At 32.8% G+C, this 21,831-nt stretch overlaps 1 protein-coding gene across 1 annotated transcript; it reads left to right on the top strand.

Moving 5' to 3' along the window:
* The first annotated feature begins 446 nt into the window (after positions 1–446).
* RAB22A (RAB22A, member RAS oncogene family) lies at positions 447–20,113 on the top strand. The gene is made up of 7 exons (XM_003757645.4): positions 447–554; positions 2,009–2,088; positions 10,343–10,424; positions 11,556–11,627; positions 11,934–12,040; positions 13,522–13,631; positions 15,273–20,113. Exons 1-7 carry the CDS (start codon positions 519–521, stop codon positions 15,368–15,370), a joined length of 585 nt encoding a protein of 194 aa, XP_003757693.1. The 5' UTR covers positions 447–518; the 3' UTR covers positions 15,371–20,113.
* Positions 20,114–21,831: the final 1,718 nt, after the last annotated feature.

Here is a 21,831-nt window from a genome sequence, read left to right on the forward strand (position 1 = left end):
GCCTGTCAACGGGCTGTGGCCGAGGGGGAGGAGGGGCTGGGGAGTTTGGAGGGGCTCCTCCCAGCCCGGAGCTCGCGGAAAATTTGGGAAAAGCGGCGTCCCCGGCCTGCCTTCTCCCCCCCGCCCTGCAGGCGAAGGTGGCTCCCGAGGTGGGAGGGCAGGTCAGGTGACCCGCCGGGCTCCCCAAGATGGCGGCGGCGACGGCGGCTCCTCGGTGGCGACGCGGCCGGCACGGTTGTGGCTCTCGCTGCTGAAGCGGACGGACGGCTCCCACGCAGCAGGAGAGGCCATCTCACGCGGGGCGGCGGCGGCGGCGGCGGCACCAGCCTGAGGAGGCCCCCAGCGGGGCGGCGGTGGGGAGGGCGCTTAGGGCCTCCCGACGCCGCCTCTCCCCGACTGCCGGGGGCTGGAGCCTGGTTGGCCGGGGGATGTTCGTGCTGGGCCGCGGCACTCCCTCTCCTCCTTAGGGCGGCGGCGGCGGCGGCGGCGGCCACGGCGGCAGGCCAGGCTCCCTGGACATGGCGCTGAGGGAGCTGAAAGTTTGTCTACTGGGGGTAAGTGGCTCCTCGACCTGGCGGGGCTGTGGGATGGTCCTCCCCGGCCTCCGCTCGCTGGGCCTCTTCTACCGTGCCCAGCCCAGCCGGACGCCCCGCTGGAGTCGGGCCGCCACTCCCCGCTCTGGGCAGTCAGATGGCACCTTGGAACACCTGGCTTCCTGCTGCCCTCCCTTTTGCTCCCCTTCCCTCCCGCTCGCCCCGTTTTCTCTGAACCACTCAGCATCCCTCATCAGCCCCCCTTTGACTCCACCAGCCCTAGATACATAAAATCTTCCCAACTCACTTGGCCCTTTGAACTCTTAACGTGCCCTCTTCCAGCACAGCTGCCCTGGGACTGCGGGCCCTTATACCCGCCCCCTTCCAGCAGCCACCTGGCCCCTTGACTGCCAACTCTGATCCACACCATTTTCCGGCATTCACCTACTCCTGTGATGGCCAACCCCCATTGCTCCATTCCTTTACATTTTCCCTTTCACCTCTTATCTTTTCCTTCCCACTTGTGTTTTATTTTTTTTTTTTTTTTAATTTTTAGTAGGCATTTAAGTGACAAGGCATTATACTAAGTGCTTTACAAATACTGTCTCTACCAGTGTTAAGAAATAAAACCCTATCAACCATTTCTCATTTTTTGAATTCCTGCTAAGAAAATGAATACCCTACTGGTATAATCACCTTGAGAAGGAATCTCATCCCATATTTTCGTGCCCACTATTTTATTTACCTATAATACACATTCTTTAGTTGTTCTTGAAAAAAAAATTTAAATAACTTTCCCAGACAATTTAATATAAACTAGGATTGGGGCATTAAACCTTAACAAAATGCAAATGACAGGACTACCTGTTTACAAATTGCTCTTTGTTGTGATTTACTTTTCCTTTTAATTTCTTTGGCCTATTTTTTAAAAAATGAATTTGTGACTGTAGAATGCATTTCTGAAACTACAAATTTAATGTGCAGGAAGATACAGGGTCTAAAATGTGATTGCTATCTTATCAGAAAACCCCAAATTGGTGCTGAACCTTCAGTTTCCTGTCTCTTTTGGTCACATTTGCAATTTGAAGAATACTTTCCACACCCTAACAGGAGAGATTTGGAGTCTGATGAGTTGTCCCTAAAACATTCTTTACGTGTTCTATATCTAATCTTTTACTAAATAGGATGTAGTTGGGAAACATCAAGACTTAGCTATAATTGTTTCTGGAGCTCAATTTTTATTTATTTTTCACCCATAAAAAAATTTCACTTCTTCCACAAATAGTTATTTCTTTAAAATTTCATCATTTATAGGCTACGTAAAACCTACCTTTTAAAAATATCTTGAAATTTCCTAATTATTTCACTAAATTTTTATGAACTTTTCTTTGGTATATACATCTAAACTTTCATCAAAAAAAGATGGTTATCATTATAAAAAGTAAATATTTACTCACAAAATTCTTATTTTTCAGGATACAGGTGTAGGTAAATCAAGTATTGTATGGCGGTTTGTAGAAGACAGTTTTGATCCAAACATCAATCCAACAATAGGGTAAGAAATAAATTAATTAATGTCAATTTTAGAAATATATTTAAATATTTTTGAATGAAAGTGTTGTAAAAATTCAGCTAGCAATTTTCATTTTGAATCAGTTAGAGAACTGTTCTTTTCTTTAATGAAACTCCCCTATAAATAAGAAATGAGTACTCATTAAACCCCTTTTATTATGTGCCCAAACTATGCTGGGCATTGAACATATAAAGACAAAAATGAAGTGGTCCTGGTCCTCAAGAAGCTTACATTCGATTGGGAAATGCAACTTACATATGCAAAAAATATATAAATGAATGATGTAAGGGGAGGCCAGGAGAAAGGAAATCAAGAAAGGCTTCTTGTAAAGGTGACATTTCAGTGGGGTTGAAGGAAACAAGGAATTCTGGAAAGAACACGTTAAAAAATGAGTGCATCCCATTTATGATGGGATTTATTTATGAATTTTTGAATTTATGAATTTATGAAATTTTATTCTCTATCTAGATCTTCTTTTGATTAATAGAAACATAGCAAAGGATTTATCTTACTTTAACACGGGGGGGAAAAAAACTGCAAACAAATGTAGTAAACACCTTAATTTGTGAATTTGATTCATACTTTTAACCAGTACAGTGCAAATTCATAGTCAGAAGATGAAGTGTCATCTGTAAGAAACCACAAAAAGACTCATTTGCCTAGTCCGTAGAATGCAAAAAAATCAAAGGATAAAAAAGAAAGTAATATGTAAGTCTGAAAAGAGAGATTGGCACCAAGTTGCCAATATTTTCAAATGAGCCAAACAGAAACATACATTTGATCCTAGAGATAATAGAGAGTCAGCGGAGGTTTAGTAGGAGGGTGACACGATCAGACATACCTCCTAGAAAAATCACATTGACAGATTTGAGGAGGATGGAGTAGTGAGGTGAGAAAGTCCAATTAGCAGGTGTTTGCAGTATTCCAAAGTTAGTGATAGAAACTGAATTAGATTGGTAATTCAGAGTAGAGATGAGACAGATTTGAGGAAGATTATAGAAATGACACAAGCAACTGGCTGAATATGTAGCATGAGAGAGAGAGTGAGGAGTTGAGGGTGATTCTGAAGTTTTGGACATTGAAAGGATAGTGATGATCTTGAAAATAATAGAGAAGTTTAGAAGAATTGTGGGTTTTTGCAGAAATATAATGAGGTCCCTTTGGGACATAATTGATTTTCCTATAGTAAAATTGTCCAACAGACAATCAGAGGTACCTATTTTGAGTTCAGAAAAGAGATTAATTGCATATATAGCTCTGAGAGTCACCTTCATAGAAATGATAATGAAACCCATCAACACTGATGAAGTTACCAAATGAGAATCCATAGTGAGAGAAGAGAACAGGATCCAGAAAGCCTTTGGATATACAGTTTGAAAATTATCATAGAAATGAATATCCTTTTGACTTTATAAAAATACTTTCTTACATGAAAGTTTCATATAAAACAAACTTGCTCCGTAAATGGTAGAGTGGAAAGACTGCTGGATTTGGTGTGCTGCTGAATTTCAATCTAGGCTTTCCCAGTCTTTAGGTATTTAACTTTGAACAAGTCATTTAACTTTTCTAAGGTTCAGTTTTTTCATTTATTAAACAAAGGGAGTGGGTTAGGTGACTTCTGGGCTCCTTTCCTGCTGCACATATATGTTCACAATGTGTGTACGTGCACATAAATAAATTTTTTTATTAACTATCTTTAAAGATTAGTAGTAATATTTATAATGATAAAAGTAAATGAAATGATTTATTCATAATATAGTCATATTCTTTCTGGCAAGTGTTCTCCTACAGGTAACTAGAAGGTATCTATCACTCTTGAAAAATACAACCTCACTGTCCAAACCTCTTCCATAATTCACACACTACTAATACCATTTGCTGGCTCATAGAGAAATCTGAAAAGTTTCCTTTTCTAAAAACCTCTATTAAATTTCTTAGCATAAAGTAATGACATCTATAGGAAGCTTTCTTTAAAATCTCAGCTTCAAGTGAGCTCTGGATCAGGCTACAAAATTTTACCACTAGATGAGAATTGTTCCTGAGGGCTGTGAGTAGGATGCTGAGGAAACAGGTCAATCAATGAACATTTATGAAAGTAAAGCAAAAGACTGCCTGCTCTCAAGGAGCTACTGTTCTAATTGGGAAAGGCAATACATTAAAAAAAAGCTGAAAAGTTAGGCCTTAGCCCCACACCATGAAGAAGTCTACAGTCAACTAGGAACTGATGAGGTGTCTATCCTGGGCCCCCTCCTTAACTAGTGTATATGGGAAGAAAGGATTCCCGGATGTCTGCCTTGAAATCAACAGGAAGGAAAAGAGAACCCAAGAGTCAGGGGGTTATACTGTCTTACTCCTCTATGTCAGACGTGGAGATTCTGAGTATCTCATCTTTTGTTCTTTTTTGACCACCTCAGCTCCTAAGACTGAGAGAGGAAAGAAAGGGAGGGGTGTGTGTGTGTGTGTGTGTACACGTATGTGTACATGCATGTGGTAGGAAGGAGAAGGTTGAATGATTGGCAGCAGTAAACAAGGAAAAGGTGGCAGCCATGAAGAGAAACTTGAGATAAGAATGAAGGGACAGTGTTGTGATAGAAAGAGAGCTGGATTCACAGTTTAAAAATATAGTGACTGACATTCTGTATTAGCCACTTTACTTTTATGACCTTAGACAAATCACCTGTCTTCTTGAGGCCTTATTTTCTTCATTTGTAAAATAGGATGGGGAGGGAGTTAGACTGGATTTCTTAAAGTCCTTTCCAACTCAAAATCTAAGATTCTATGAATTATTTACAATGTTAAATATTTCCTATAGAAAAAAGGATTCTGTTATTTTTCTTCCATTATTGTGAACTCCTTGTAAAGCAATAGAGCTGTTGTAATCAAATTCACAAATTAAGGTGTTTACTACATTTGTTTGCAGTTTTTTTCCCCCCCCCGTGTTAAAGTAAGATAAATCCTTTGCTATGTTTCTATTAATCAAAAGAAGATCTAGATAGAGAATAAAATTTCATCATATACTGGAACCCCCACTAAACGTCTACCTTGATAACTCATTGTGACCTGTTGATGACCTTGGATTTTGGTTTCTTATTGCTTTGGGTTTTGGGAGGGAGATTGCCTTTTGCATGCTAATTTTGTTTTTCAATGAACAAGCATTTTTTTTCCTCTTTCCACCCCTACCCCCTTATAAAAGTAAAAAACAAAAACTCTAGTAACATATAGGCTTATTCATGCAAAATAAATGCTATCTCTGACCATGTTTAGAAATATGTTTTCATTCTATACTTTTAAGTTTGTCAAGAGGTGGGTAGCATACATCATTATTCATTCCCTAGAATCATGATTTCGTTGATCAGAGTTCCTAAGTCTTTCATTGCCTTTACGTTGTTGTTTTTGTTATTAAAAATTGTTTTGTTGGTTCTGCTCATTTCACTGTAAATCACTTCTTAAAAGAACAAATCTTAGTTTTGTCTTGTTTTTTTCCTTGAATAATCCTTTTTATTACTTTTATGCTGTTTTAGCATTCATATACCCTAACTTTAACCATTCTTCAATTGAAGGTCATTTTAGTTTCTAGTTCTAGTTTTTTAAGACTACAAAAAAGAACTGCTAAAACTATATTATATATGTGACTATAGATTCTAAAAGATAATGCCAGTGGATTATAAGCTTTGTCAGTCCCAAACTGAAAGGGCTTTGAGTACAAGTCATATGATAGATTGCCTTCTGAGGAACAGCCTCAGAAAGCTTTGCCCCCAATTTATGAGTGGTTGATGAATTTTTTTTAGCCATACTAGGAACCTTTAAAGACCATTTAAATCACTGCCTCTTAATCTTTTTTGTGTTGTGGACCTCTTTGGCAATCTAGTGAAGCCTGTGGTCAACTCAAAAGTATTTTTAAATGCATAACTATTGGACAATAGAAAAAACTAATATTGAAGTACATTTATCACAATATTTTTAACAACCCAGATTAGGAACCCCTTTCATCCACCCCCACTCTCAACTGAGTAGTAAGAGTTCATGACCGGCAGCTAGGTGGCACAGTGATTAGAGCACTATCCCCAAAGTCAGGAGAACCTGAGTTCAAATTTGATCTCAGACACTTAACACTTCCTACCTGTGTGACCCTAGGCAAGTCACTTAATCCCAATTATCTCAGCAAAAAAAAAAAAAGAGAGAGAGTGTGTGTGTTAATGAAGTACTTACTCAGTGAATCCCACATCCTTGAAGTATTGATATATTTCACATGAAAAATTTTGATTTCCAATTTTTAGTTTTAGTTTTTATTCAAAGTATGTTGCTTCATAATTAAAAGCATACAATTCAGCCCATTGGCTTTTGCTGAAATGAGTGCCTTTACTTAATCCTTAAGGAAAAAAACATGTATATACATGTCTTTAAATATATGATTCCATCAGTCTTCCAGTAATAAAGGACGGCCAGTTACTACCTGCAGAGGAATCTTACAAGTGATTGAAAATTGAAGTAAATAGTTTTTATGATTCAGTAGTGACAGTTTACAATGAATCATTACTGAAATGACTCACAACCCATATAACAACCAAACATATTACCCAGGTTACAAGTATTATCTTTTTAATGGTATGTATAAAGTTTAGATTCTAGCTATAAGAAATATTTTCTTTTTGAATACGGTTTCCAGCGCTCAATTTCTAGACAAAATGTAAATACTGAGTTAGTTTCTGTTAAGTGCATCAATCAGTTATCCTTAGAATGAAATTTGTTCCTTTAAATCAAAAATGAAAGTGAAAAATTTGTAAGTAATACAATGAACATTTACTCTATTGAAGTACTTTTCTGAAGTCTGTTGTGTGGTTGTCACCCCTAGTCCTTCAAATTTGTTCCAGTGGAATACAGTTCCTCATGATTCTACCAAATACTGTCTAATATCTGAGAACCAACAAAACTGTTTTTTAAAAAGGTTCATCACTAAGTCTTAGGCAGCAAGTAATGAATTTTTCCACCATGGCAATTTAATAAATATGCCCATTAAAGTATAAAAGAGTTGCAATTTCCATCCATTTAAGGGTAGAGTATCTATTGAAGTAGATCATTGAAGTTAATGCCATCAAATGAAGGTCTCTGTGCCATTTGCCATTTCCCAAAATCTTATATTCTAGAGATTTGTTATGAAAAAATGATGTTTACATAGCCATAATTATAACAAGTCATAAACAAAAATTGCAGAAAAATATGTGATTAAATATATTATGAAATTATCTTACTGTTATTAATGACTATATACTTTGTAAAAGATCATATTAAAAAATACCATGGGATACCATAGGATACCATGAAAAACATGTGAAAAGTGGTCCAGGTTTAGGAAATGATATGACTGGACCACTAAATCTTTAAATATACAAAAGATCCTGTCAGAAGTGATTATTGAGCCAATATTTACAATTGAGAGATCATGGGCAAAAAAAACCAAGGAAAAATAACAGACATGCTTGATAGCAATCAGCTTCCAAATCTAGAAAAGAAGAAAAAAATGATTGGAATTTTACTGGAATAAGCACAGTCTTACATTTGGGTTCAGTTAATGTTGGGGTGGAGTAGAATGAGGGACATAGCTAAACCCTAAATTCTCAGCTCAATGAAAAAAAATAACAGATTGTGGTAGACTGCAAATTCAACTTGAATTAATGCTATAATATAACAACCAAAACTATCTGCTAGGAATAGAGATGTAATAATCCTACTATACTTTTCTCCAGTTGAACTATATGTGGTCAGCATATTTTATTTTATTATTATTTTTAAAAATCTTTTATATTCATTTAAATCAACAAGCACATAGTATACAAAATTTACATAATCGTAACAATTGCCTTGAATCTCTTCTAAACTTGTTTTTTTTTTTTTTTTTCTGTACCTTTTTGTTTGTTTTACTTATCAATGCCTTGTTCTGCATCTCCATTCTAACACCTCTGCCAAGGAGCGGGAAGAATGTTTCATTATAAGTATTTTGAGGTCACAACTGATCTCTAAATCAATCAAAGCTCTGAAGTATTTTAGTGTTGTTTTGTTTTATGTTATTGTGATCATCCTCTAAATTGTCTTGATCTATCATTTCATCATGGCATGTCTTTCAAAGTTTTGTTTTTGTTTTTTTTTTTAATTTTTTATATTTATCATGGAGGGGAAGACAGACTGATTTCATGTATGCGTACATTTGTTATGTATCTCTTCTCTTCTCCCTACTGAACAATTAAAAACAGTAAAAATAAAATCCTTATAACAAATATGCATAGTACAGTAAAACAGATTTCCATATTGACTGTGTCTAAAATTTTATGTCTTCTGCATTTTTAATTCCATCATCTCTCTTAAGGATGTTGGGTAATATACTTCATCCTTAGTTCTTATTGTTTCATAGTTTATCATTACATTGATCAAAATTTATTTTCTTTACAATATCATTATTCTAATTACACCCATTTCACTTTATATCATTTCATAAGTCTTTCCAGTTTCCTCTGCACTTTACATTTTGCCATTTCTTATGGCATAAAAATATATCCCATAATTTGTTTAGCCATTCCCCAAAAGGTAGGCACCTCCTAAGTTTCCAGTTTTTCAGAACTTCCATATTTATATATGGAAATATATATTTATAATATATTTATATATATTCCATTTTTATATATATGGATCCTTTTCCTCTTTGTTTGATCTCTAAGTTATAGGCCAAAAAGTGTTAATTTAAGGTCACAGTTTAGTGACTTCCAAAATGAATTGCTTTCCAAAAGGACTGGATCAATTGACAATTCTATTCTCAATGCATTAATGTGATAGTTTTCCTTCAGGTCCTCAAACATTTGTCTTTTTCCTGTTTGTAATTTTGCCAGTCTCAAGGATAGAAGGTAGAGTCTCACTGTTGATTTAATTTGTATTTCTCAAGTAATTTTTACTACATTGGAGCACTATAGTCCTTGATGATTTGGATCACTTCCTTTAAATACTGCCTGTTTATATGCTTTAACTATTTGTCTTTTGGGAAATGGTTTAGTCTTATAAATTTGAATTAATTCTCTATCTTATATATAAGACCTTTATCGGAGAAGTTTGCTACAAAAATTCTTTCCCAGTTAATTGTTTCTCTTCTAATTTTAGCTGAATTGGTTTTGTTTATACAAAAACTTTTTTAATTTTGTGTATTCAATGTCTCCGTTTTATCTTCTGTGGTCCTTTTTATTCTTGGTTTAGTTATAAACTCTTATATCTGTAGATCTGAAAAGTATTAATCTTTCTTGCTCCTCTAATTTATTAATAATGGAACTTAATGTTTTAACATTTGTATCATGTTAGTAGTATACTAATTCAGTTATATATACCGAAATTTATTGTCATTCCCAGTTCATAGAGACACCTGCTTTATTTCTAGTTCTTGACCATAATAAATAGTTACAAATATTTTTTGTGCATATAAATCCTTTCTCTGATTTTTAACTCTTCAGGGATACATGTCTAATAGTGATATTGTTGGGTCATAGGATATAGCAGTCTAATGACTTTTGGAATATAGTTCTAATGTATGTGTACCACATTTCAGGAAGGATTGTGATATAAGGTAGAAAGTTTTTATAGTAAGAAAGCCAAGTTGGTGAAGGACGTTGAGTCCATGGCATAAGAACAATTCAAGGAGCTGGAGTATACTTATCTTCAAGAAAAGAAGGCTTAGATAGAATGTGATAATTTTAAGTATTTGAGAAGCCATTCAGTGATAAAGGAGTAGATTTGTTCTTGGTTCTGATGTACTAGGAAAATGGATGAAAGTTGCAGAGAGGCAGCCTAAAGTTTGATATATGAAAAAAAATTCTAACAATGAGAAAACTATTCAAAAGTGGAATGGGCAACTTTAGAAGGTATTGGTTCCCCTGATTAGACAACTTCAGACAAAGATTGGATGACTTCAGGTATATTATAGTAAAAGTTGTTTTTGGAATCTAGATTAAACTGCATGACTTAGAAGGGACTCCATATCCCTTCTAACTCTAAAATCTCTCATATTCTTACTAATTTCCTCTTTAAAGTTTGAGGGATTTTCTTTTAAGCATTCAGACCAAAGAATGTGACCTGTTGAATGCCCAGTTATATTTTAAACATGGTCATAATAATTATGATCATTTTATAATTGATATTGTTTGATTTTATTATTGTGATGTTATTATTATGATAAATTGATTATTTAATTACATCTTCATAGAGCATCTTTTATGACCAAGACTGTCCAATATCAAAATGAGCTGCATAAATTCTTGATTTGGGATACAGCTGGACAAGAACGAGTAAGTGTGTGTGTGTGTGTGTGTATTTGTAATCAATATTTAAACTAAAGATCAAACTATATTCTGAATGTTAATGACATTTTGACCTTTGCTAGAGATAGCTTTATTCTTATTTGGATACCCCAGTCTTTTTCCTACTCAAGGCTATTAAATCCACTGATGAAGATGTGTTGATGGTTATTTCACATTTTAACTTTAAAGAAATTGCTGACCAACATAGATGACAGAATATCAATTGGAGCATCACAAGCTGGAATTCCATTCATCAGAAAGTCGTCACTTATTAAGCAGTTAGTATGTGCTAAGCACTTTGCTAAGCAGTAGGGATGATAATACAAATAGAACTGACATTCTTATGGAAAAAGATAATACATAGAAGGAAACTTAGGGGGTGCGTATAGGTATGTGGTAGAGATTTTAGGACGAAACTACCCAGCACAGGAGAATGATAGAGAAACTCAAGAGGATAGCTTGAAAAGGAATGAAGACATGGAAGGATATAAGTAAAGTAGGGATGCAAAATAGACATATCATTTTGACAGTTTTTTAAAAATATAATACTTTAGAGGGAACTTCATAGAAAATAAAGCTTAAAATAATGTAATATTATATATTGAACATAAATGATTAATAAAAATTGGCCAAAAAAGTTTGTGACTTAAGCATAAATGAAATTTTGGAAAAGGAACTTATTCTCAGAATTTCCATTTTCCTTCAGAAGTGCATTTGATGCCTGTCATAAGAGTTATTGGGTTTATTTTATCGTATTTTGATCTTATGATAATCATGTTGAAACTGACAATGGATTATTGAACAAATGTTTATTCATGACACTGAACGGTTACATGTTTTAGGGTTTAAATAGATTTAATTTGGGAACACATCTAATTTCTATGAAACAATATATTCTGAACTATTTCCTAGGAGTTAACATTTCATCAAAATTGTTTGCATTAAGAGATATAAAATAATATGCTTTCAAAGTATTGTAATGACTTTGTTTAGATTATGACAAAAATGACCATTTGTCTAAGGGCAGATTGAATGTAGACCTAGTGAAACTTGACTGTCATAATTGTGCTCATAATTCACAGTGCTAAAATAGCTTTCCATATTTTTTTCTCCATACAGTTTCGTGCCTTAGCACCAATGTACTACCGAGGCTCAGCAGCAGCTATAATCGTGTATGACATCACAAAAGAAGTAAGAATATAGACATAATCAGCATAAAGTTATATTGAGTAGTGAAGTTTTGCAGAAATGCTATTGAACTTCGCCTTAAAGTTATAGAATCCTGTTGAAATATTCTTAACTAATTTTCCATTTGTAACATTTACTCTATTATTTCTGTAAAACTAACTGCCCTTGCAATGTTGTTTTGCCTAATGTCATATTTTCTGTAAATAAGAATGCTCGGTAAATGATGTCTGTATAAGGGGTTGTCTTTGAATTTTTGAATAATTTATATTTATTGCTGATACTGCTGAATGCCTTCCTCCTTTTCAATAGGAAACATTTTCAACATTAAAGAATTGGGTGAAAGAACTTCGACAGCATGGGCCACCTAATATTGTTGTTGCTATTGCAGGAAATAAGTGTGACCTTATTGATGTACGGTAAGTTATTTGAATGAAAACTTAGTTGCAAAATAAATTGCATTTTATTAGCAAGGAATTCCCATGTGTCAATTTTTATTTTATTTTGTTCCATTTTTTTTAATACTTGCATAGCTAGAATCCTGAAATCCCTTTTTTTAAAATAATTTTTTTCTCCAAATTATATGTAAAAACAATTTTAGCATTCATGTTTTTTTAAGTTTTGAGTTCTGAATTTTCCTGCCCTTCCTAAAACAGTAAAGAATCTGATATAGTTTATATGTGTGCAGTCACGTAAAACATTTCCACATTAGTCATTTTGTAGAAAAAACTCAAACAAAAAAGAGTAGAAGGAAAGCAAAAAGAAAGGAAGGGAAAGAGGGAAGGAAGAGGAAAAAGAAAGCTTGTATGCTTGTTTCTGTCTGTATTAAGATGCCATCTTTTCTTTCTCTGGAAGCAGATAGCATTTTTTATTATGAGTCCTAAAATCCTTTAAATAAAATTTTTGCTAAAATAATTCACAGAAATGAGTAAGCATAGTTCATTTAAAATCTGATTAAATAGTGTTAATGCTGATCTGGGGTTAGTAGACATCTCTAATTTTAATGCTCAAAGGGACCCTAAAGAGGACCCAATCTTCTCATTTTTACATATGAGGAAACAGAGACTCAGAAAGAATAATGTACTTGCCCACAATCAGATATGTATTTAGTGACAGTTTCCCAAAAGATAAGCATTAATAAAGGAAATGGACACTAATCTCCCTTTTTAAAGAAAATAGATATCTATAAACTATTTCTCATAGTTTAATATATAGTTAGAAGTCATCTAGTCACAAAATCTGAAAGACTTTTTGGTGCTTTCTAGTCCAACTCATATCTAAACAGAGACTACTCCACAGTATCCCCTTCAAGTGGACCTTCAGTTTTTTCTTGAAGATCTTTGGGAGAATTAGGATCTCTATTTTCTTGTAGCAGGCTAGTCCATTTCAAAATAACTTATTGTTAGAAATTATGTCCAATCTAATGTTGCCTCTTACAACTCCATATTTCTTATTATAACTTGAGGCCAATCAGAGCAAGTTTAATCCCTATTTCACATAGTAGTTGAAAATGGCTATCATTTCTCCCATAAAATTGTTCTCATCATCAGACTAAATATGCCCAGTTTGGGGGGTTTTAGGGGAGTTTTTTTAGTCTTATCATTTTTTAGAGAAGAATTTGAGGTCCAAAAAGATTATCATTCATACAACTTTTTAATTAGCCCCTGTGATTCTTATTTGGAAAACAAATTGCCATTTCCTGGTCTTTAATTGTTAAAATAAATTACTAGTATTACAAAAATAAATTTGTAAAATCGATACGGTTCAAGAGGACCAAATCACCACCCTCATTCATCAGTCTTCATAATGCATTCTGTAACCATAAATCTTGTTAATTACTGGATGAAGAGCACTTTTATAATATTCAATAAAACTTGCCTCATTTATAATTATTTTTCAGGGAAGTAATGGAAAGAGATGCTAAAGACTATGCTGATTCCATCCATGCAATTTTTGTAGAGACCAGCGCTAAAAATGCGATAAACATAAATGAACTCTTTATAGAAATTAGTAAGTCTTCTTGTACTCAATGTGTATAATACATGCAAATAAGTGTATCTGTCTTTTTAGTTTGAAATTCTTGCTTTGATAAGAGAATTCTGTTTTCTTCTATTCACAAATCTAAAATTATAAGTTTAACTTCTTTGTTTTTCATTATTATAATTGCTGGTGAGTTTGTTAAAGATTCCAAAGCTCTAGATCAGTGGTATCAAATTCAAATATAAATAGTTCTATGCAGGCTACACTATTGAGTAACAAAACCACAAATTAACATTATCTGTGTGTGTGTTTGTGTGTGTGTGTGTGTGTGTATTTTAATATTCCCCAATTTCATTGTAATCTGTTTCTGGAATCACTTGGTAGTGTGGCTCACAGTCCACCTGTATTGTATTAAACACCTCTGACTTAGGAGGAGAAATATATGAATGAGAAAGGGGGAAGAGGGGGAAAGTAGGGAAAATGGAGGGAGGAGGGAGAAGGGGGGAGAGACACTTAGTGTCTCATGAGATGTCATCTGTCCATCTTTATCATTTCTAACATAATTCAATTAATTATCCAGGGTCGTTGAAAGTACATAACCAAAGTTATAAAGAAATTGAAATATAAAATCTAAACTTACAAAATGAATAATTTTAAAATAATTCCCCAACAACAACAACAATAATGTTTATGTTAGATAACAAAGATTTGGTATGTTCAAAAGACATTGCAAAAAAAGGATTTTGTATTTCCTAGAATATGTCTCCTAAATATCATAAGCTTCATTACCTTAAGTCTCACATAGATACCCAGGAGAAAAGCCCTTATACATTAATTTGGGAGAATAGTATAGAATTCGCTTAAATATTCAGAATTTAAGAAACTTTCTTTTCAATCAAGACTTGTTAAGTAATATATTTTTAATATATTGTCAGGGGTGATTGATAGATTGCTGATTTTCCTGAACTTTTTTTTTTTTAATTTGGCCATAATAAGAATTAAGGGCAAATAAATGAAATATGAAAAATGAGGTTAAAAAAATTGATAAATATGAAAAATGAGGAATCAAAACAAAAAGCATTGATAAAGTTAAAGAAAAAAGTTAAATGTCTAAATTCAGAAAAGACATCTTAAGTATCACAGTAAGCTGAAATATATAATGTTATTTAGTCACTAATGAATAACACTTGTGCTTTGCAAGGGGGAGGCATAAATTGTTTTATATTCATTATTACATTTAATCATCTTTAGAGCAGCCCTATAGTGTAAATTGTGCAGATAATTTCCCCATTTTACAGTTAAGAAAAAATAGAGGTTAAATAACACAAGACTATCCAGCTAGGATGAGGAAGAGCTTTGAAATTGAACTCAGGTTTTCTGATTCTAAGTAACACAACAATCTTGACATTGGTATTTGGTAGTTATTACTTTAAAATGTATTCTTTGAAAATGCCTTATTTGAATTTTCCTTAAATATGAATAGTTTAAAGTTATTTCATTGTGGTCTTTTCTTGTCTAAAATTAATATTTTTTATAAAGTTAACTATGTTTTAAGAACTAGCAGAAGAGAAAGCTCTTAGACTATATTTTTGTAGATGGTTATTAAGTACTTAAGGGTGAAGTTAATATTTTAAAAGTTCTGATTTCCTGTCTTTACTGTTTTTGGCTTAGGTCGAAGAATTCCATCAACAGATACTAATCCCTCATCTAGTGGTAAAGGCTTCAAATTAAGAAGACAGCCTTCAGAGCCAAAACGAAGCTGTTGTTGACTGATATTCAGCAATTCAGACTTTATTATAAAGTAGGTGGTCCTGAAAGTTAATGGGGGTGTTTTGAGTATATGTGTTTTGAATTTTCCCCTGACTGATCATCGTATACAGAGAGCCTACAGAAATCGACCAATATGTTTCTAGTATCGTTGACTTCCTGAAGACAGCAGTTGTGAAATTTCAGTCTGTTTACTTCCATTATGTAAAGAATTTCTTGTATTCAAGGAGAATACATATTTGAAATTTTGACCTTATTGAAGAGGAATTGTAATTGTATGGATAGTAGCATTAAAATGTTTAATAGTTTTGTAATCAAGATTTTATGTCATGTTTTGTAAAGGGAAAATGAGCACTTTTGTGGTTCTTGGAAAAGAATAGGCCTTGTAGAAATTGTAATTTTGAGACTTGGATTACTTCTCATTATCATTGCTATAGTAAGCTGTACCATTTTACATTTGAGTGCATATTCATAGTGAAAGGAGGGTAATTGTTACTTTGTACTCAAAATAAGTTATTTATAAAACCGATGGAAAAGGATCTCATCCCCTGCCATCCCTAAAGCACTTTTCATTGAAGGTATTAGCCATGGATGATTACATGGAATGAATTAAAAACATGAAATCCTTTCTTTTTTTTTTTATAAACTATAATTTATGTTTAGGTAGATACATCATTAGCACCTTTTAAAGTAAGCTCTCATGATTAAGATGGTGGTAGTAGAAAACATAGCTGGAACACAGCAAACTGAAAATATTTTGAACTGACTGGCAATAAAAAAAAAAAGCAGTAGTGTAAATGCTGTCAATGTTTTTGTTTAACCCAAATATTTTGGGGGGAAATAATTATTTTTTGTTGAGCACATGTAAAGTTTTATACTATATTTATGAGACCCATACTTAAAGCATTATAAACTCTGTAAATAAATAGAAAATTCAAAGGTTTTCATTCAGTATCCCATTTAGTCTTACATTGAGGCCTATGTATACTGATCCATTCAAGTTTTCCTTGAGGAAACAAGTGTACTTTTTGTGATGTTGTTTTGAGAAGAATAAATAGCACTTGAATTGAAAATGTTATAAGTTTATTTGCTGGCCCCATCACATTGTGGGTAAGCATATTAGGTTATATACTACTTTGACAGCATCCACTCTAACCCTGCTCAGAACAAAAGAAAGGGATCCCAAATCCTGTCATTTACCTCATATGTGTAACAATTAATATTCTTTAGCTTGGGGCAAACTTAAAGCCAGTTTTGTTTTGTTTCAGGTTTTTTTGTTTGTTTTAAGAATCTTTAATTTTAGTAGTTCCTCTTAGCCTTTAGTATCTTTTTATTTTTGCCTACCCATGCTAGTGGTAATCTTCTCTACCACTTAGGGATATAATGAGTTTTTCATATAACCTAAAAATAAAGCATTTAACTATGCTGTCTGGAAAAATTTGTTCTTGGTCTAATTTGTCATTCCACCTTTAGTCTTTTAACTAAAGGAAAATGTCAAAGACAAGGAATGAAGTAGCTAGGATTAGAAACTAAATTGCAAAATCAGCACTACCAATATAAGTATTGGACAATAAATATTTTTAATAATTGCTTTCTGTACACACATGGTATATATGGATTCTAATAGAAAATTATCTAGAACATTACAATCATTTTAAGCTTTTTGACTTTGGGATATATAATATAAGAATGAAGCAGTACAGTGAAAATTCTGACAGCATTTTTTTTTTAATTTAGCTTCCTAATGTCTCCTTATCATTATTTAACAAACTTGGAAGGAAACTATACAAGCTCCTCTCTTGAATTTCAGGAGAAATTGGAATTTTCTGTTATACTGCTATGTACTTTAGCTACTTTCTCCATAGTATTTCTATTGCTTTTGTGTGCCCTTACAAAATAGTAAAATACAAAAGTTGTGCTTTGAAATTGGTGGATTACTGAATAGACAATGAATGCCTTTGTGACACTTTTTTACATCTATTAAAAGATGATTAAGTTTTACATTCCTGCCATCAAATAAATATAGAGGATGTTTAAGCACTTCATTGTTTATAATATTGTAGTATTTAATGTCATATCTTAACACAGGTAAATCCCTTCTGCTATTAGCAAACCATTTCTATTTTTACTTTCTGTTAACTTCTATACCATATATAAAAATATTCCTCTGTCTTATCAGGATGAATGGTTTCAAGTTTATTCATCTATAACTTTTCCATGTGTATTTCAGGGACCTCTTCCTCTCTTTATTCTTTTCCCTGTCCATTTTTATAGGAAATTGGCAAAATATTGCATATGATGCTCCAATCATAGGAGATAGAATGGAACCTAAAATGTTCTGCAACTGCTATCCATTGGGGAAAAAATTATATGTTTTTGTAATGCCTTTCTAACATGCAAAGAGAAGATCGAAATTTGTAGGCAGTATTTTATTTTACACATTTTTAAATGGTTACAAATCAAACTACAAATGATTGAGACTGTTTTGCCTAGTTTTATACTATGTTGTTACAACTATATTTAAAGGAAACATAGTGAGAGGAGCTTGGCCTCAAAGTCACGATGACCTGGGTTTAATACCTGTCTCTTAAATATATATACACCGCCTCTTGGATCCTGGGAGAATTCCTTAGTCTCTCAGTGCCCTGGGCAGCTCTCTGAAATAATAAATTGCAAAAAAAATGGCATTCTTCATTGGGACAGGGAGGGAGTTTCTCATTCAGAGTGTCCTACTTATAATGAAATCATAAGATTGGGGTATAAAAAAAAAAAAAATATCATCATACAATTGCATATCAGCCTACTATAAAATTCCTTATAACTCCCATGTAAAGACAGGGAATTGAAAAGCTTTTGAGGACTTTTTAAAAATTACTTGCTTTAAATGTATGTTTGTTCCTTTTTAAAAAGTTGAATTGTATCCTACCTGACTGCCTAATGCTAAACACAGCTAGTCTCTAGAATCTACACATGTTTTCTGATTTACAAATGTCAGTTTGTTTGGTCATTATTACAACTAGTCATTGTTTTTAGAAATAATTTTTAATTCTGGGGTATGGAAGTAGAGGGCTGTGTTGTAGAAACATTAGGACTTATTCCACAGCCTAAATTTCTAACCTCCCCAGGGGAATTTTGCTATTTAACTACATTTTAAAAGAAAATGGCAGTTACACATTCAAATTTTAACATTCAGAATTTTGTTTTGTTTTTTGTAAACACATAATTCTTGAGTAAGTTGAAATTCCAACTTTATGTATTCATAATTTTTGAAAATATGAATAGATATGTATGCAGACACATTGCTACCTACATCTTATTTATCCCTTATTCTACCCATTTATGAAGGAACAAAAATTTTTTTGTGTTGGATATTAATGGTTTGTTTGGCATAATGTTTTTTGCTTTACTCATATAAAGGAAAAGAAAACTACTTTCATATTTCATAATCTTAAGTCTTACTCCAATTTTCAAACATCTTCAAGAAGAAACCTAGATGTAGGCATTCTAAGTGAAACTGTAAAATTTTGAATTATGGAAACCATTTACAGAATTATTTAAATGTTTTTGCTTTAAACATATTGTCAAACCAATAAGTCCTAGTATCGTAGTGTGGAATGTAAAAAGGCAGTGCTTTATTCTTTTTAAAGCAGTTGTAGTTCTGGTTGTGATTAATTAATTGCTGTCTGAATCCTAAAAGATAGAAATGTGGTATCTGCTCGTTAATTATGTGCTTGTTTTACGATATGAGGCTGCATTAAAACAGATATTGAAGATTTTTTTCTTGCCTCTTGCTCCCAGTACACTGAGAACTTGATACATACATTCTTAAAATAGCAATTGGTGATATATAATAACTTGTGCATGTAAATAACTTTTGTAGTTTCAACATAAGTAGTATTAGAATCCTATTTTCCCCAGAGGAAAAGCTATTGGAAAAAAATCATACTCAGCAAATTTAAATAGTTCTATGAATATACATACCACTATGTTCTATACATTTCAACATTTTGGGGGGAAAAGTCTTAGCATCAAAATCCCAATTATTTTTAGGTACTGTATTGCTTTGGAATTTCACCATTTAAGTGTTGCTTAAATACAACACTTTGCATTTAAATGCTTGATGTTTGACTTTTAAAAAAAACTAAAAATTATATTCCCATCACATCCATGCTTAAGTAGTCATTGAATCTTAGCCTCTTTTGTTTATTTAAATATACATATATGATATATACATATACACAAATATAAATCAGTAGTTGAATTCATTGAGCATTTATTAAGCACTTCCTCTATGCCAAACACTGTGCTAAGCCCTAGGGATGTCATAAATTTAAGTTTTATTGGATGACAAAATAAGAAACTAATGTGAAAAATGTAAAAACCTTTGAAATTATCTAAATTTTGCTATAGGAGTCTTAACACCATGTCTTCTGTTCCCATTTCACTTACAAGTAGAGCTCTACCTCAACACTCAACATTAAAATGGGAGAAACAAAATGCACTTTTCTTGTTCAGGACAGCATAACTCCAACTTTTTAAGAAATCTAGTATCTTATGTTCATCAGAAAATAAAATGGGTCAAGATGATTTTAGGTAATTTATTTAAAACTCCTTTCCAAGGGATTATCAAATATTTTTATTTTTGATATTTTAAACTATTTTGTAGCTTGAAAATGAGTGTTTCCATAGAAAGATCAGAAAAGTTTAAAAAAAAAAAGTCAAAAAAACTTTCTTAAAAAAAAAAATCCAAACCCCGACTTAGCAGAAACTTATTTTAATTTCTAAAAATAAAATTTTAAAGATTTGAACCTCTTCTTTAGAATAAATAGCAATGGAATAATGTGAACTATTCATATGACAGTTTCATATTTCATAATACTGTTTCATATGATAATAAAAGTAAATATTTGAGGGACCTGAGTTTTTGAACATTATATCCAGAGGAATGCTAAAGAAGACTTTTGTGAGCAAGTTCTAATGAGAAATAAACAGACAAAATTTTTACATTCTTGAGAATTTTTTTTGCCCACTTCTCTTAGGAGAAGACAGTTCTCAAAATCTAGCAAAACTTCAGATAGCATAGATTGGCCTATTATTTTGGAGTATTAGAAATATGGCTATGCTTATTCTCTGTTTAAACTGCAACTGATAATCAAAGATATGTTGCCACTAAACCAAAGTACCTAAAAGTGAAATTAAGCCTTAATCCTTATGAGCTATCTCCATCCATACCCCTCATATTTTATTTATCACTATGATTAATTCAATATCAAATATTCAAATGAAATCACAAACTTTAAAAAAATTAGTTAACAAAATTCATTTTCTAATAACATTCGTGCCCTATACATCATCAAAATATTTGTTTCTAAAATAAAACAAAATACTTGATTCTTTTTGTAACTAAGAATTCACTTCTGACTTAACCTTTATTTCACAAATATTTAGGATCCTATAAATGCCTTCAAAAATGCCACTCTTAATTCTTGAAAAATTTTGAAAAAATGAATTTAAATATTATTCCTCATTTGACAGAAATACTCATTTTTTTCTTATATTATCACAAGATTTGATTTGTGTACTTGAGTAATTTATGAAGGAAATTATATGAAGAAAAAGAGGAAATAATCAATTATCAGCTTTTAGGATGAGGATTTTACTTTACAAATATTATAGTTTTAATGGAAACAACTGTGTTCCCAACAAATCTTAACCATATAAATTTATAAAGGCTCAAAACATCTTGGTCTTCGCAAAGAAGGATCTCAAAACTTCTAGAAATCCAGTCTGTTCTTTAAATGTAGCATAATAAACCTATTTTTGATCCTTTCATTTAATTTGAAAAACTTTGGGGTTAAAATGAATACTTCTCAAAACTACCTAGATTTAATTTCATGTTTTGAAAATTTGTTAATTCTATCTATATCTGATTTATGAGTTTTATGTCCCTTACAGTTTTGATATTCTGTGGCCCTGTGATCATAGGGTCAAATTATATATATGTATATATATATTTTAATATTCTAAATTTATAGTAAAACTGGGTATATTATACATATATATTTTCCCATTTGCTGATGAAAAGGACAGGTCCAACTGTTATTCTTGGTGGTGAATTTTTAACTTCTATCCTTTTTTTAGTATGTGTGATTATATAATCTCCTAATCTTCAGTTTCCACATGTGCAATTTAGCCAGAATAACAAGTAAATTGTCCAGAAAAACAGTTCTCATAACTAATTGTTGATGTTCAATAAGAGAAAACAACTGCTTGGCAGAATTTTCATTTCCAAACAGTCATGGCATTGTGTAGACAAAGCCTTATTGTCCTATAATATAAAACCTTTTTATTCTGACCTAAGTCTAGTCATGATCTTTACTTTTGGGGAACCTCACAAGATTGTTTAGCATTCCTCTGTACTAAAGAATTTTACCTCTTGCCTTCTGTGTGAAAAATATTTCTT

This window comes from Sarcophilus harrisii, chromosome 2, assembly GCF_902635505.1.
Source record: "Sarcophilus harrisii chromosome 2, mSarHar1.11, whole genome shotgun sequence".
NCBI lineage: Eukaryota > Metazoa > Chordata > Mammalia > Dasyuromorphia > Dasyuridae > Sarcophilus > Sarcophilus harrisii.